The sequence below is a fragment of the Mchenga conophoros genome, linkage group LG12 (assembly GCF_057382185.1).
Source record: "Mchenga conophoros isolate Kocher_MC1m ecotype Shallow Benthic linkage group LG12, M_conophoros_male_GT1.1, whole genome shotgun sequence".
Lineage (NCBI taxonomy): Eukaryota > Metazoa > Chordata > Actinopteri > Cichliformes > Cichlidae > Mchenga > Mchenga conophoros.
This window is the reverse complement of record NC_140537.1, coordinates 12,247,428-12,264,919: the sequence shown is the minus strand read 5'-3', so window position 1 is coordinate 12,264,919 and position 17,492 is coordinate 12,247,428. Positions and strand designations below refer to the sequence as shown.

Genomic DNA, 17,492 nt, shown 5'->3' with positions numbered 1-17,492 from the left:
ATGAATAAATCTTCTTTTTTTCGGTACCGGTACTAAGTTTTTTTTGTTGTATTTATCCGCGACACCTTAAAGGCCGGTCCGTGAAAATATTGTCGGGCATAAACCGGTCCGTGGCGCAAAAAAGGTTGGGGACCGCTGCTTTACATAATCTTTTATCTGTACTGTGAGAACATTTAGCAAATCCATGTCTACTTAACTTGCTTTTTTAAGCCTTTGTCTAAAGATCACTTGCTCAAATCTCATTCTCACAATCTCATCCATCTGCCAGCGTTCCAGCCATCAGGCCACCCCTCACTGCCGCAGGACAGCGGAAGGCTAGCAGCAGTGAGACCGCTCACAATGCCAGAGCCTCCACCTCTCATTTCCTCCTCCAAGCCAGGAGGCTCTATCACACAGGTACAGCACCACACCAATAACATTAAGTAGACATAGTTTGAGAGTAGAAATCATGTAATTGTTTTGATCAGTGATCCTACATATTGTTCTTATGACCATGTACATTTTTTTTTTAATTAAATAAACAGGGCACACCAGTACAGCTGCACAGCCCAGCTCATGGGTTGGACCATGGGAAGATGCCCTCCGCACCGATGGGGGTGCCTTGGATGGATCAGAGGAAAGGGGGTGAGTAAATCTGGCTGAGGGGATTGATACTCTCTCATTATTGTGCCCTGCCCCTCTCAGCAAGGTCTGTCTTCAAAATGAGATTTTACTTTCAATGAGACTTTTACCTGGATAAATAAAGGATAATAAAATTGTCCCTATTCATTTTGTTCTCTTTTCTCTCTGTAATCTAATATATAGCAGGTGGTTTTCCAATAGTAAAGCAGGAACAGCTGTCCCCTCACAGCTCGTCCTCCCAAGCTGATAACCTGTCAGCCCAAGGGCCATCTCATGATAGTGCTGCTGGACGTGGTGGGTGCTCTGTCTTTTCCCACTGTTTTACTGCCATACTGATTACAAGCAATAAGCCACAGATTCTGAACAAAGTCAAATCATGACTTGCTTTTTATTCCAACACACCAAATTGGAGTGACTTTTCTAAATGTACTGAATGTAACCTAGGCTAGACTTTCAATCTCTCTCTGTCTGGTCATTCATCTATCTGTTTATTATAAAGTCAGTGGGTAGTTGAGTTCACTGATGTTGGGAAAATGTGAAGATTGAGAGAAACTGCCCAAATCTGTATGTGCAGAAGTGATTGTACTCGGTGATGCTTCAACTTTTTCTTTTCGGGTGGTCTTGCAAAACAGTTTCAAATATTTATTTCCAGTTAAATGCATTCCTCTTTTTTACTCTTAATGTGACTTTACATGTTGGATTATAGTGACAGCTGTCTCTCTCTTACTGTCCTTAAAGCGTCTATTTCAGCTGTTCAGGGGGGTAGTATCACTAAAGGCATCCCAGGGACCAGACTGCATCCTGATTCCCCAATTCCCTATCGAGGCGGCTCCATTACTCAGGTGAGTGCTGACCGCTGAAGTAGTCCTTGTAATATAGCTGCTATACTGGAGTTAAAAATGCTCCAGTATAAAGTTCAAAATTGGTACAAAAGTGGAGAGACAAACTCTATTCAGAAAATAACAACAGGCTTATTTGTATTTTCCAAAGAATTTTACTCATGTAAAGGTTCTTGTTGTTTCCACTGAAAATACTCATAGGCTGTTGGTTTGATGATGTAACCTACAGATAATCCCTGACCACTGTTACAACTCTCGTTGCAACAGTCTCCCATATGTACAGTTTGTTGGGTGGGGCAATCCTCGTGTTTGTTAATAATATTCTGCTGACTCTGTTCTAGTTTGAGTTGTGCATTACAACACAACTGGAAAACTGTTCTCTTCCCCTTTTCGAGGAACCTCCGAGCAACCTTTCAAATTCACTGAACACGCTTATAAATAATTCCCCAGTATGCAGGTTTAGAAGTGACCTGCTTTTGTTTGACATCATAACTAGCACGTACGGCTAGGATCTAAATCAAATCAGTTTCTTAAGTCAAGCTTAAAAGTTCATTTTTGTTCCTAGGTGAAGATATAAGGAGAGTGCTTTTCAAGCGGCGCTACTCCTGTGCAGTCCTCCAAAATCTCAATTGCACATTGCTCGACATAGATGACACTGTGCATTGGTTGAATGCCGATTTGTTAATAAACAGGCTGGGAAAGGGAAAGGAGTGACAGCAGAGATCTCGAGAAAATCAAAGATAGGGGGAAAAAAATACAACATGAAAAGCAAAGACGGCTTCTGCAGGAGTCTTTGTATGTTAAAACTTTGCTCTTCCTTCTGACTGATGGGCCAACAACAGCCCACGGTCTTGTTATGTCACACATTTTTGACACTGCCTCCACCTAGCAAGGTGCATGCTGGCTCCAACTCAATTCCAACCACATGATTGATGTCATTGACCCTTTCGTGTTATATCTCAAAACATGAATTGGCTTTTATTGACTTTAACCTCCTAGGATCTGGTGTCCACATATGTGGCCATCACATTTTGGGTTATTTAGACCAAAATACTGAATTTTGCTCTACAAGGGCCTGATTATCCACTTATGAGGACATTATACTGCTACTGTTCTATCAAGATTTTAAACGAATATGCTCATATGTGGCTCTCATTTTTCTTAAAAACAAAAATAAGGCAAAAAAAAAAAAATCTGGTAATTCTTTGTTTTTACATTCATCGGGCCCCAATATGTCCAAATATCAATGAAAAATTAAAAAAGCATGTAGTGGAAGAGTTCGGGTCTTAGGAGGTTAATATTGACCATGTCTCATATTTCTGTAGGGGAGAATTTTTTTGCAATAATTATCTTTATTGTTTTATTGCCCAGCCCTAGCTCACCATTTCCCCTTGTAATACTGAACTGAAACTAACACTGTTAAATTAAGTCAAGGTTCATAGTGACAGCAGCATGTACAGCTCATACACTGACGGGCCACGCATTGTTAGCAGTACTTCATTGGTTCATTTTGATGCCATCACTGGTTTCTGCTCATAAAGTTGAAGGCTTTATGTCTTTATACCTGCCACAGTCAATTTTAGCAGCCTTCATGCGTCTGAGCTTTGTCCTTTTGATGGAAACGAGAGCAGCAGAGCTGGTTAGAGGTCATAAGGCTGGTGGATTTCCGTGGTGCTGTGACATAACTGCAGCTCTGGGTGGCCCCGTCACCTTAGCAACAGGTACACAATGTACCGCATCTGTTCCCTCTTTACTTTATCTATTTACTCTAGGCGCGGGCAAAACCAGTCATTGATATGCCCACTGTAATATCATATCCAGCTGCCATACTGGCTTCTATCTGCTGTTGTGGATTAGTAAAAGGAGAGATGGCTGAAAGTGTAACATCTCCATTGTTAGAGGGATACCTTTTTAGTGTGCAGGCTACTGTTCAGTGCACGAATCCATATAGCATTGATGCCTCTTCTTAAAGGGTAGGTGCGGGTAACTTAAGTCAGCGCCATCTGATCCTATAATAAGAAACCATGCTAGTCTGGCCTCGTCCTTCCTCAGTGTCTTCTTGGAAAAGCTGCATGCAACACAGTAACAATGTTCCCTAAGCTACTACTTTTCATGTCCACTTTAGTGACGTGACTCAAGTTGTGTGAGTGGGTTCACTTGATGATTCCTCTGAAATGTTTAACCTCAAGCTGTACTTATTTTTAACTTAGTGTTTTCCTTCTTTGACATAGTTGAGTCTGATTAGACTCAAGAACAGTCAGCTTAAATTTCCATAGATGTTTGTTCACTTGTTTTTCTTGTTGTTTTTAATTAGTGGAGTAATTGTAAATAACAGTTTAACACTCGTGATATAAAGTTTGTCATTTCCGTAACATTTTTTGTTATGACGTTGGCACTGTTTAGTTTTACCGAAATGAGGATTGTTAACCAAGTCTGCTTGTAGTCAAGGTTGTCTGCTGTCAGGCTTCACTGTCATTTGTATATCAAAATCCTAATCAGACTTCTTCTTTTTTTTTGATTCTCTGTTACAACACACTGATGGTACAAAGTACAGGTCTCATTTCTTCTTTTTGTTTTCCACAGGGGACGCCGGCTGATTCGCTTTATAAGGGAACCATAGCGCGACTAATGACTGAGGACAGTGCCAGCCGAGTTGAGAGGGAGCGCGATGAGGCCCTGTCTAAAGGACATGTGCTCTATGAGGGCATTAGTGGGCACATTCTTACATATGATCGTAAGTAGCACTTGGCCGTATTGTCCTACTTTTTGCTGTGTTGCTTTTAGTTAATCTTAGAAATAATATTGATTCAAATTGCACATACCTTAAGAAATACTGTCAGTATATTTACTGAGATCTTTGTCATTTATAGGCTCAGCATCCCAGACTCCTAAAGATGAGGGCCGAGGTGGAGGGCAGTCTGGGGAAATCCTGGGCCTCAAGCGTCCTTATGATGTAATGGAAGGAGGCATCTCGAGGGGACTGCCTATGAGGGAATCGTTGTCTGCTGCCAACTGTGAAGGTAACAGATGACATATAGAGGTTTGACTTTGATTGTTTATGAAATAACTCACCATAGTCTTACACCTTACCATTCCCTCCTTGGTCCCTCCACCTCAGGACTGATTGGACGAGCCATGCCTCATGATAGTGACAGTCCCCACCATGCCTCTTACAAGGACTCTCATCACATCCGTGGTTCCATCTCACAAGGTAGCAAGCGGTTTACTTCCAACGAGATTTTATTTTGAATTCTCATTTCATCCTGGTGAAGTACTTAAAAAATTTCCTCAAGCAGAACATACATTAAAGGAGAATGTTAATGTAGCCTGTGTTTTTGGCGACCCCAGAAAAGACTGATGCTGCTTTACCAGTCACCATTGGTTTTGTGATGGTGCATGGTTAAAGGCGTAACAGGTTATTGATTGATGTAGTCCGTGTTCTCATTTCATCTGACTCCACTCCCAGAGCTCCCGCCAGTGAACTGAAAGCCACATTTTTCTGTTGTTTCTTCCTTTACAAAGAAATGGATAGTGCTAGCTGACCTGAAGTTATTTGCCTAAAGAGCAGCAAATTAAGCAGATCTCGAACCCCAGATTATTCAGCTAAGCTTATAAAACCTTTGTGTCTGTCGCTCATGTTTCTTTATCCTTTGGCTCACGTATGGCTAAATTATGAAAAGAAATGAGAACACTAGGCTTCCTGCTCTTGTTTGAAGATCAATAATAGTCATATATTAAAATTTCAGGTATACCTCGTCATCTAGATCAGGATACCTACATGAGGAGGGAACCTAAACAGATGAAAAGAGAGAGCCCCCCACCTCGTGGGCCTGGCTCTTTGTCTGATTCTATGAAAGGCCGAGAGACCATAGTGAAGGAGGCTGGGCGCTCTATCCACCTCATTCCCAGGGAAGAGCTCCGACAGCCTGGAAAGGAGGGCATCATTGTACAGGTACACACTAAAGATAATGCTAATGACACGTGTAGAGACAATCAAACACTTCATGCTTGCTAACTGAGTTAATTCCCATTGTGGTCTCTGAAGGGATCGTCCATGAAGCAGGAGGTGGCTAGTTCAGGGAAACGTCATGATGTCCGCTCCATCATGGGCAGTCCCTACCACGGTACACAGTCACACCTGGAGATGCGTACTGAGAGAAGCCGATATGAAGACGCACCTAAAGGGCGCCCCAGTGCAGTGGTCAGTACAGCTAGTCCCATATCGCGCTCTTCTCCACTGACGCTGGGGTCAGAGCAGGGTGGCAAAGCCCATCACAGCCCAGTGGGCTACGATGATAAAGGAGCCTTAAGGACACCTTACCCTGGATCCTCACATCGTAGCTCCCCACTGTCCAGGGAGGCAGGTCAAAGGCAGCATGAGGGTAAGTATATCACATGCTAAAATGATTGAGAGTTTGTAATTTAAACGAAAAAAGAATCAAGAAGTATATGAAAATGCATAAATCGTGTATATGTGTGACAGGCATGTAAAAGAGTTGTTCTGTACTAAAAATTATTCTGTTTCCTATTAATTTTTTTTGTTTTTTATTTCCCCCACCAGTTTCCAGTAAGAATCTGACTCAGGAGCGTAAAGCCACACCAACCCCCAGAGAGATGACTACCACCAAATCACCACTTTCCACTCTTCCAGATCAGCAGACCCTGTTTCCGAGTCTGGGACATGAAATGTACCGTCACATTTCCTTAGCTTTTGATCCTGCTGCAATGGGTCGTAGTATCCCAATCGACTCAGGTACTGTGTCCATTATAGTGTGTACATGTTGCCCCCATCCTCATTAGAGAACAGTTTAATCATCTGCAAGGCATTTGTGTGATAATGTGATGAGAGTTTTACTCCAAGTTGAGTGACTTCCTGATAGATCATCTTCTTGTTTATACACAGCAGCATACTACTTGCATAGGCCCCTTGCTTCCGGCGCTCCATACTCTCCCCACTACCCCTACATCATCCGTGGCTTTCCTGACACCGCCGCCCTGGAGAACCGGCAGACGCTGCTCAACGACTATATCACTTCTCAGCAGATGCATCAGTGGCCCGCAGCTGCTGCCATGGCTGCACAGCGCTCATCTGACATCATGAGGGGCATTCCATCACGTGACCAGGCTGTCCCCCTGCCCTACCCTCCTCGGGGTAAGGGCAGTCACTAACTGAAAGTGCAGTCAAGTGTGCTGCACCTGCACTACGAATACAAATAGGAGTATGAAACAACAGCAGGGTGGTTGTTATTAATAGAAGCACCTGCAAGCCAAAATTTAATGTTAGTGCTGTTCATGCTCGGAGTTATTTAAATCAATTTGGTGGACAGTTTATTTATAGTCAGCTGATGTACAGTAATAAAGCAGCATTTGATTTTGTCATCACACTCTGTGGGAGAGTCTTATTGTCCTTTATTATGGCATTTTCCACGATTTTCCTACAAAAACAAATAAATATAATAGAAAAAAACTGAACTGCATTAGTGGTTGCTGAAAATTTGTCATGTAGGATGATTGAGGGAGCTGCCAGTCAGACTATTTTCCAATATAACGCATTGAAGGAACACATCTTGACTCATTTATTACTTTGTCTTAGAACACTAGAGCAGAATCTATTAAGGGTTTATGTTTTAGTAATTTGCTTCTGCTTTCCCATTTATCTGTCAGAAATATAGAATTTCACATAGTCAGTCCATCATTTCAGATTTAATAAATATAAATATCACATTCCCTCATAAAACATTTGCATGACTGTTGACAGCCTCTCATTATTTTTATGCCCTGTAATCAGCTGACCCTTCTCTGTCCTCTAGGGATCATCGATCTTTCTCAGGTATCACACATACTGGTCCCTCCCTCTCCAGGGACAGTGGATCGCATCCCTTACATCCCTGGGACGAGCACCGGCTTCCCTGGCAGACCTTACACCACCTCTCCCATCTCACCCGGTACAGTTAATTTCACTCAAGCAGACTCACACAATAAATATGTTGCACTCTTTTTATTTCTAAAGTTCTCTTTCTCTCCCTTTTTTTGCATGTGCAGTTGGCTCCTCACACATGAGCAAAATGCAAGGCACGGCCTCATCTTTAGAGCGTGAAAGAGACCGTGAACGTGACAGGGAGCGGGAGCGTGAAAGTGAGAGGGAGCGGGAACGGGAAAAGGAGAGGGAGCGCGAACGGGACCGTCAGAGAGATCGGGAAAAGGAAAGGGAGCGCGAGAGGGACCGCGAAAGGCAAAGGGACCGGGAGAGAGAGAGGGATCGAGAGCGTGAGAGAGACAAGGGCGGCTCTATTGGAAATGTGGAGCATGCCCCCATCTGGCGACCAGGTGTGGAGAATATGGTGTTCTTCATTTTTATTTAAGTTACGAATCTAGTTTGGAATTTGCAAAGTTATACGAGTCTGTTTCTGCTACTTAGGTACAGAGCACAGCTTGTCAAGCAGCAGCAGCAGCGTAAGACCTGCGTCCCAGCCGCACAGCCACCAGCACTCCCCAGTGTCGCCTCGTACCCAGGAAAACGTCCAGCAGAGGCCAAGTGTCCTGCACACTGGGGGGAAAAGTCTTTCTGTCAACGAACACTCCGGCTCATCTGTGTTACGGTAAACTGAACTTTAACACAGAAAATTTGAATAAACAGATAAAAAGTTGTACGCGCTTTTTGTTTGTTTGTTTGTTTGTTTTTATAAATACAATTCGCTTTTTTAAATGTGTTTGCTTTGTTAGGTCCATGCCCTCAGGGTCATCCCACTACCAAGCTTACCCTAGCCATCTCCAAAGGACAGGTGTGCTTTCTGAGGCCTACCCAACTGCCATGGATTTAAATGCACCCAAAGAGCAGAGTCGCGATGCAGGCAAAAACAGGGGAGGTCTACCCAAACATTTTCAGGACCAGCATGGCCCATCCAGTAAATCTGACCCCAAGCTGTCCAGCCCCAGCCCAGGTGGACTATACCCCGGGTCTTATACCTCTGCTTCAGGCCGTCCCCAGCACCTACTGCCTCTGCAGTCAGACAACCCTCCTGGCCGTGGAGAAAGCGGTACACCTAGTAGGGAAAAGACTCAAAACAAACAGATGTCCATTCAGGAACAAGAGCTCCGATCACTCGGTAAGACCACCATGACTGCGGCCAACTTCATAAACGCAATTATTATGCGTCAAATTTCTTGTGAAACGGGGATGCCAGAGATGGGCTCGCTTGTTGCCAGCAGCGCCACTAATGGTAAGACGCTCTGGATCCCAGGGGTCCCCCCTCATCACCCAGACCCACTCCCCCGTCAGTGTGTGGCCTATTGCACGCTGTGGTGGTTGGCATTATCAGATCAGCAGAATTCATTTACATTTTTGTTTCAATGCTGTAGTTTTTTTTTTTTTTTGCCTTTTTTCCCAGTTTCTCCCTTTTATAGACTTAAAGTCCACCAAGGGTGCCCTCTGGAAAGCCTTACTTCTAGCTTTCCCAAATTGGACAATACTTGATTAGATTAAATTTTTAAAAGAATTTGGCGAGCTTGAATGAGTTTTGATAGTGTTTTTGTGAAAACTTGATTTTTCCAAGAAGATCCTAGGTGTCCTTTAAGGTAGCTAAAGCTGGTGGGACATTTAGGTTGAGCATCCTTTGCTGCTTATGTTCATTTTATTTCCTAAGAGGATGTGACTTGAATTTAACATGTGGCACCCTCCTCCCTGTCATTCGGCTGCTTACATTAAGAAAATATTTCACCACAGACAGTTAGATCATCAGAGTAGTATTTTTATACCCTCTGTTCAGTAAGACTGCTGTAATTCAAACATATGTAACTCAGATGAAAAAGAACATTGAAATAGAAAATTGGTCTGATAGTTTCATTAAACAGGAAAAGCATTACCATCCACCAAACTCACTCCCTGGGGTCCCAGAGTGCACCAGTGTTGCAGAGAAGGCAGGTGGGAAGGGGAAGTAACACGGCAAAGACTGGAGACACTTTCAGCGAATCAGGGGGAGGGGGTACTACAGCTTCTGGCCTTCCAAATCTGTGCATGTTCCTGTTTTACTGCTCACTGTAATCTATGCTGATTTATTTAGGTTTTCTTTTTTTTGGATGTTGCGAGCTAATGTACTCGAGAAGCATGCTTGTCAAAGCTGATGAGATGGTTGAGCTAGATGACAACACCAGGATGATGTTGTTCACAAAACAGTAGATGGATCCACAGAGAGAAATACAGGTGCTTATAAAGCTGCTGCTGAAATGAACCCAGTCTCTCATGTGTTTTCTAGCTAACAACAAAAGGCAGAGCTTGCTGTCCCCACAGGATCACTCATTCCCTCTCTGGGATTCACAGAGTCAATCCTGGTCCCCTCTTTCAACTTACATCATCCTCTGAAATGAATAATGTAGTGTAAGAGTTGTGTAAGAAAAACACGTAGCGAGATATGACACACAAAGGACACAAAGTCTTGAAATCCATGTGCTGTAGTGCTCTCGAGAGCTTACAGGGAGAATGTTTTAGACCCTCGACTGAATGGAGTTTCTGGAGTTAGGTTTTGTACTCTAGTATGATAGTAATAGCCTATTTCTATTCATAACATGCAGTACACACTTTTTAAGTCCCTCAAGTGATATAAAGGAGGATGTAAAAGTGTCTTTTTGAACTTCTTCATTTCAGTTACTGATGCAAAACCTGTCAATTTTAGCACCATTTCTGGTCAAAGATGAGTTTGCCAAGGCTGTATGCAAAGTGTGCACTGAAAATATCTTGAGACCTCTTCACACTTACTCATATTTAGATATATTTTCTTTTTCTTCTTCTTCTTTTTTTTTTTCCAAAGCTTGCACCTTGAGCCTACAAAAGTCTGGATGAGTGTAGAGACATCTCAGGAAAAAAAATGCTTGTTTTCTTTAGGACATTCCAAAGGTTTGGAATTATGTCACCTTAACCTGAAAATCCAAACTAATTTTTAAAGTGTGTGTGTGTTTTCTGGATTCGACTCTTAGCTATGACACACGGTCTTTACCGTTCTCCATCTGAAGAGAGACTGTCTCCAGGCCAGCAGCCCCAGTCCCCTTGTGTCAAAGGCAGCCAAAGGGTGGTCACTCTGGCACAGCACATCAGCGTAAGCCCTCTCAACTACTGCATAAAATAATCTAATAATTAGAAGTGCTTTATAAAAGAAGTTGGCGTTTGTATTAAAGCAAATGCATGCATGTCGAATGTGTTTAGTTTTCTTTAGAGTAAAATAAAATCCTTACACACGGGTCTCCTGATAGAGTTTATCTCAGACAGTGTTGTGTAATGTCTGATGTTGATAATCTTCACCCAAACAGGAGGTGATAACTAAAGACTACAGGCAGAGCCAGCAGCAAAGCTACCACGGTTCTCCTGTCCTGGACTTGACCCGTCCACCCAGTGCCTCCCAGCCCCCTCCCACTTCACAGGAGTCTGCTCAGGGGACCCGCTATGCCGAGGGACCTGGTGGAGAACGCAACAGAGACCGGTAGGAATCTCTGTTGGGTGCAATTAGTGCATCTAACCTTTTGTCTTATCTTAAATAAGTGATAAAAAGATTTTTATGTCATAGAATATATGTAATGGATAATCAAAGTTATGATATTCATGCTGTTTTCCAGATCTCCACCTCAGCCTAAAACATCACCTGTCAGTGTTTCTATTGACGGCATCGAACCGGTGTCTCCTGCTGGAGCCAACTCTGAACCTGAAGTCCAGAGAGGAGCCTCCTACCCCAGCGAGCAGGGAGAGCAAGGGTAAGTTTGGATTTGGGTTGGAGCAGCAGCATGAAAATCAAGAGTCCGCTCCAAAAAGTCCATTATGAGCACAGTTTATTTACATTTAGCACCACTAATTAGATTATTTCACTGAGCAAATTCTGTAACACAATGTCAAAATTTAGGTCCTGGTCATGAAATAGTAGCCCACTGTTTTGTGCTTGCATATATACTGTACCTGTCACATGTGTATGTGTAGTTTAGTCATGTTTAAAGGACAGTGACAGACTCTGACATTGGATTGTGGTTTCCGGAGTTTGTGCTCCAGATAACAGAGTTGCTTCTGGGTTAATAAACCTACTTTTTATTTTCTTCAGTCAGAGAAATAGGAAACTTTAATGATTGCGTATCTGTTTGGCAGCCTTGTTGCACTGAAAAAGTTTTTACAACCGAAGTGGGTGGCATGATTGTCACGTAATCCTCTGGGCCATAAATTGTGATTGCCAGGTTTCAGCATTTATTAACAACTGATTGTGCTGTGTTTCATCTCTGAGGTAGGAGAAAGGAGGAGCTTTAACGTCAATAAAGAGCATCTGCTCCTTGATAAGGTGGCATGACCTGATGCCTTGAATGTAGCACCTTAACTGTTTAGGAAATTCTCAGTATAGAAGGCAGGTACCACAGCTGAGTACAAAAAATGTGGGCTTGTCGTCACAGCAGTGCACACCAGTAGATGGTTGGATAAATGAGTGTTTTTTTGTTGTTGTTGTTGTTGTTTTGGAAGTTTTTTGCAATTTTAAAATGATGAAGCCCTTATATTTACATGTGTGCTTATTAAATTGTCTTGTCACAGGAGTCGGGTTAGTTTGTGTCTGTGTGCATGTTGACATCATAGTACTTTCTCTTCTACAGGATGGGTTCCCACTCTCCTCCAAATGCCTCCCAGCCTCCTGCCTTCTTCAGCAAACTGACTGAGAGCAACTCGGCTATTGTGAAATCAAAAAAACAGGAAATCATCAAGAAGATGATTTCAGTAGTGGGAAGTGAAACTGATTTCAGTAAGTCTGACATCAGGACTGGTCTTACCGAGTGCTCAGTACTAAACAATGTTATTCTAATTTAAATGGAGCGTAAATAAGAAACCCTGTTTACACTTTCAGATGCTGGTCAGCCTGGAACAGAAATCTTCAATATGCCAGCATCTACAACTGCAGGTAATCATTTAAGCCACATTGCTATTAATAAACAGCAGAACAATGAGCGAACGTTTAGGCCGAGATACCCGTGCCTTCTTGATAATAATGGATCGGCAGCTTTACCTAAGAATTGCATAACTGGCATCATCAACAAACAAAAATAACTTTGCATTTTCATAAAGTCAAACATTCAAAATGCAACTTGCGCTTGATCTTCCTTTGTGTGGTTAATACAGGGTCTGCAAGAGGCAGATGCTACATGAGTGTGAAGTAAAATAAATGTAGAAAGAAATCAGTCATGTTGATATTGTTGACCAAGTGCAGAAATTTCATTTTAGCTCTGTTTTGTTTGAAAAACCGGTCTTTGTACTTACACAACTACACCACATTTGATTTAGGTTTAAGAAGATTGATGTCCACCACCTTGGCAGACTTTAATCTGTCATGGATCACAGCTATCAGCTGCTCACTGGGGAACAGTGCTAGCTGCATGTTTTCAAGTTCTGCTCAAGTGTGCTGCAGGTGCAGTGTAGGCTTGACTTGGTCTCCTACTTGTTAGATATGAGAAAATGTATGAGAGCATCTATACATGTTACCTTTACAGTTTAAATTCCTCCTACAGTCTCACCATCGGTGAGGAAGCGTTAGCTAACAATCCATTTCTGTGTGCAGACACAAAGCTCTGATTTGAATGCTAGCTTTGGCTAATTACCAACCACAGTACTTAAGACTGTATCAGCAAACTGTGCTCTTGGAGACTTGTACTGTTACGCAAAGTCAGTTTTGTGTACTTTGGCACATCACAACCGTGCAAGAGGCAGCCACGAAAGTTTGAAGACGTGCAGTTTAATGCACCGCTAGAATCAGTCAAAGATGGGTGTGGTTGGAATGGGCACATGTCTGAGAGCATTGTGGGTGGTGGTGGGCTCCATATCTCTGTGAGACGATCATCTTCTGCAGTTTTATGCTAGCCTGTGAATTCCTCTGTTGCTTAACTTGAATTTAAACACATAGTTTTCATATAACTGGGCTGACAATTATGACTCTGTTTACTGTTTCTGAAAGTGTTTAACAAAACAAACAAAAAAAATCCTGAGGGTTTTTTTTGTTTGCTTGTTTTTGCCATAGCTGCAGTTTGCAACTGAAACAGTAGTGGACTGAATGAATATGTATTTGCCGTAGTTTCCCTTTCAGAGCACAATATTTAGGAAGGAGATGATTTAAACTAACCACAGAAAACACTTTACTGCATCAATCTTTAATGCCAGGGGAGGAAAGCATGTCTTAGTTTGTGCCTGACATAGCTGTGATATATGACACTAGGAGTGCTAATTTATTTGGAATGCAAGTGGGAGATGTTGGCAGTATTGTAGGCACAGGTGGATTGTTCAAGAATGTGTTGCCTTTGCTTTGGCTCGGTCCTGCAGAACGTTTAGACCTGATCCTCACACATTTCTGCTGTGTAAAAAGGCTGGTATCTTAATGTAACTGAGCCAAGCTTGAAGTGAGCTGTTAGGAGGAAAACATTACCTGATACAAGAAGTATACATGACAGAGATGTATTACAGGCAGCAAAGGTACTTTTAGCAGTAACAGAGTTCAGGTTTTGTCATATTTCTACAGAATTCAGTGCATAAAGAAAACCTTTAGTCAGCACACCTTCATGTATATATACTCCTCTCTAGTAATCAGTCATAGGATATTCAGATTTTGCTGAACTCCAAACATTACCTGTCAGGTTGTGACAGAAGAGCACGCTTTTATATCAGGGCAAATATTTCTTCGGCTGTCGATCTCTGATCTAAATTGCCGTGCTGTTACTGAAGAGGAACACATGCTTGAAATCTGCGCTTATACTCTGTGTGCATTCCTTGCTCTCTCAGCCAGTCTTCTAGATTTTGCAAATCTATCACGAATTTAAAAGGATGCTTTGATTCTGGAGTAATTTTTTGCACTAATTTTGTTCTCTGAGTCAGTTTGGTTCCAAACAGTGCATCTCCTGCCATTTCCTAAATACATTTTTAAGGGGTTTTTTTGTCTTTTAATCTTGAAGATAAAGAACAAGTTTTAGTAAGTCCATTAGAAATCTAAAACCAGGACAGAGTTGGAAATTGGCTTTAGTAAACGCTGAGTGGAGTTTTCTGGTTTCTCCACAGTCCTCTGCGCTCTAATACAGGTGCTAACAAGTGTGAACTGAAGCTGCTCAGTGGTTTTAAATTTAACAGGTGTTTTGCATAGTGGCCTACACCAAGGCTTTGATTGCTCTTTCAGTAACGAAGGTTCTTGTTGCCAGAACATTTATTTTTAACTTAACCTGGTTTCACTGCCTCTGCTGATGTGCTGTCTCTTTGTGTGTGTGTGTGTGTGTGTGTGTGTGCGCGCGTGTGTGTGCGCGCGTGTGTGTGCGCGCGTGCGCGCGCATGCGGAGAAGAGGCTGCAGCTCAACCATTTTTTTTTAATTTTTATTTATTCACTCAACGCTACATCTGTAACTGAATTTAAGTACAAGTGTGAAACACTCAGGCTGGTGTATACCAACAAGTAGAAATCCTGTATTTTTTGATATCTTACTCTATTCACTGCTGATGCTCTTCGTCCTCCCTAACAGCGTTTTTACATATTTTTTTTGCTTTTCTGACCATTTTGCATCTCACTGTTGTGATTTTCGGCCAACTATTAACCTTTATAATGATCTCTTCTTTCACAGTACCTGTAAACATCCGCCAAAACCCAGCCCCAGAAACGCCTGGAAACTCAATAGGCCTGGAGGCCATTATAAGAAAGGCTTTGATGGGCAATTATGATCAATCTGAGGAGCGCTCTCCATCCAACGCTGCTACCCCGCTGAGCTCCGGTTTGTCTGCAGAGGGGCGAGTTGAAGACTCTTTGTCACAAGGTGCCAACACTTAAGAAACCTTCATACGTTATCTGGTTTGGATTTGAATCCAAAGGTTCAAATTTTACACCTACACTATATTTTTATAGAATTTGCATCCGTGCCATCTGATCAATGGCACCTTGCACTGTCCTTGTATCATGTTACCTAATGTTTGGCATATATATGGAAATCTCTGTGGCCAGCATTTCTATTTATGGAGTGGTGTTTCTACTTAAACAGATGTCTCCATTTTAACAATTGGTCTAACATGCTTCTCATCTATAGTAATAAATATTATCAGTTAGCTGAATTATATGATCTGTTGTGCAACCGTACCGAAGTGTATTTTTGGGTTAAAGCAAGTTTTAAGTCATAAAGGAAGCACTATGGAGTTCTCTGTTTGTTGCCTAAAAGTTACGAAATCAACTGGCTGATTCAGCATACACATCACACATGTCGATGCTCTTGTCATTATCAATACACTGATTGCAACCCAAGAATAGAGCAGCGGTGCTTGGTAATTTTCCTGAAATGACACGGTTTAGCTCTGTCTGTAATCTTGTTTACATTGATTAAACCTGCTCCTGAGTACGTTAGGCGTTACTGATGTGTTGCTGTGACAAACAGAACCATACACGTAAACATTAATGTTGGAAGCTATAGTTTATGTGGCCAAAGGTGGCTCAGAATAAGCATCTTTAAACGGAGTATACTGTAGACTCAGATCGGCGCTTGATCTCCTTTGTTTGCAGGAGGCACAAAGTCCTCGAAGGGTAGTGGACGCTCTAATGGGCGCAAGGCAAAGTCTCCAGGACCAGGGCTTTCAGGAGGTGAGAGACCTTCCTCAGTGTCCTCGGTCCACTCAGAGGGAGACTGCAACAGGCGAACCCCGCTCACCAACCGTGTCTGGGAGGACCGGCCTTTGTCTGCAGGTATAAACCTTTGTGACACTGATTTCATATGAGATCCTGTAGGTGCAGTGTGAACACTTGCTAACAACTCTTTGGTTTTGCTCTCTGCAGGTTCAACACCAACTCCGTTTCCATGCAACCCGCTGATCATGCGTTACCCCAGCGGACCGATGCCTGCTCATTCACCCTCCTCTGGCCAACAAGGGAGCCAGGGACCAGGGTCGGGACCCGGACAGGGTCGCCCCTCCTGGGGGGAGGAGGAGCACAAACCTCTGCTTGTGTCTCAATACGAGACCCTGTCCGACAGCGAGTGACTGGAAACGGCAGATTAAACAGGACCTGCGTACGGTCACTCACCTCCACAAACACGGCATCCGCAGACCTTCCCACACCATTCCAACACGTATTTCCTCCATCAGTCATCGAGAATGGATCGCGGCGTCCTCTCATGCACCTGATATGCCAAACAGCGACGAAGTGGAGCACTGCTGCACCCCCCGTGCATGCATGTGTGCACGCACGTGTATGTATGTTTGCGCTTACATGTTATGCATTCACTCCAGGACTGCTCCAAAGGACAAATCACTTTTTCTTTTTTTTTTCTTTTTTCTTCTTAATTTACTACTTTTCCTCACTGGCCTTATCGATATACACACATGGACCTCCACCCTTTGCGGGTATCCTGGTCTAATGTTTTTACACTTGTGTGGAGGGGACTGAGATTGTGTCGTTGGTCCGGTCAGGAGGCCGATGACTGCTGCTCTAGTGACAGATGATTTGACCTGAGAGCAGCGGCATGCACACGGATGACCCTCTCGTATTTCTTCATGGTGAACTCCAGGTGTACGTGGCTTGAGCACTGCTACCACTACAAGAACACATGCGAGGGTGGACAGGAGGAGAATCGACGTGTTTGTTTTTTCCTTGGGTTTTTTTCTTTTTTGTTGGTTTTGTTTTTTTTTTTTACTTTAAATTCTGTCAGTCCAGTCCTGTGTTTGGTGAGCTGAGACCTTTAGTACATTTTGATGGTGAACTTTTGATGGTGTCATTTTGTTGTAAGGATGTATCTTTTTTGCGGGGGGGGGGGGCGCAGGCAGAGATTGTTATGTGGGTGGGTCATATCATTGGTTTACAGGGTAAACATGCTGTTCGTTGCTGATGTCGTCACATAGTGGGGAGGGCCCTGGAGAAAAGGCAAAGCCCTAGTTTGACTTCAGGAATCCATGTGCGGAGAGATGATTTGCCAGATGGATGGCACTGAGACAAGTGACACTCTCACTGTTTTTTTTTATTTTATTTTTTTTACATATATATTAACCATGTCTGTGTTTGTTGAAACGGTTTTTTG

At 42.8% G+C, this 17,492-nt stretch overlaps 1 protein-coding gene across 4 annotated transcripts in view; it reads left to right on the top strand.

Annotated features, from left to right (window-relative positions):
* Nucleotides 1-17,223, top strand: part of ncor2 (nuclear receptor corepressor 2) — a 90,568-nt gene extending 73,345 nt beyond the window's left edge. Inside the window, exons 24-46 of one of the 4 annotated variants that reach the window (XM_085293742.1) lie at nt 269-396; nt 525-624; nt 808-915; nt 1,360-1,463; nt 4,044-4,194; nt 4,331-4,480; nt 4,579-4,671; nt 5,207-5,412; nt 5,506-5,842; nt 6,022-6,213; nt 6,367-6,612; nt 7,271-7,405; nt 7,503-7,787; nt 7,879-8,059; nt 8,184-8,566; nt 10,431-10,549; nt 10,761-10,930; nt 11,064-11,198; nt 12,072-12,217; nt 12,320-12,373; nt 15,063-15,251; nt 15,986-16,165; nt 16,256-17,223. In XM_085293742.1, coding sequence (XP_085149868.1) covers nt 269-396; nt 525-624; nt 808-915; nt 1,360-1,463; nt 4,044-4,194; nt 4,331-4,480; nt 4,579-4,671; nt 5,207-5,412; nt 5,506-5,842; nt 6,022-6,213; nt 6,367-6,612; nt 7,271-7,405; nt 7,503-7,787; nt 7,879-8,059; nt 8,184-8,566; nt 10,431-10,549; nt 10,761-10,930; nt 11,064-11,198; nt 12,072-12,217; nt 12,320-12,373; nt 15,063-15,251; nt 15,986-16,165; nt 16,256-16,458 — 3,995 coding nt within the window. In that variant the 3' untranslated portion in view covers nt 16,459-17,223. Of the gene's footprint in view, nt 1-268; nt 397-524; nt 625-804; nt 916-1,359; nt 1,464-4,043; nt 4,195-4,330; nt 4,481-4,578; nt 4,672-5,206; nt 5,413-5,505; nt 5,843-6,021; nt 6,214-6,363; nt 6,613-7,270; nt 7,406-7,502; nt 7,788-7,878; nt 8,060-8,183; nt 8,567-10,430; nt 10,550-10,760; nt 10,931-11,063; nt 11,199-12,071; nt 12,218-12,319; nt 12,374-15,062; nt 15,252-15,985; nt 16,166-16,255 lie in introns of all 4 variants that reach the window. The other 3 variants (XM_085293741.1, XM_085293739.1, XM_085293738.1) reach the window with 3 other exon arrangements.
* Nucleotides 17,224-17,492: the final 269 nt, after the last annotated feature.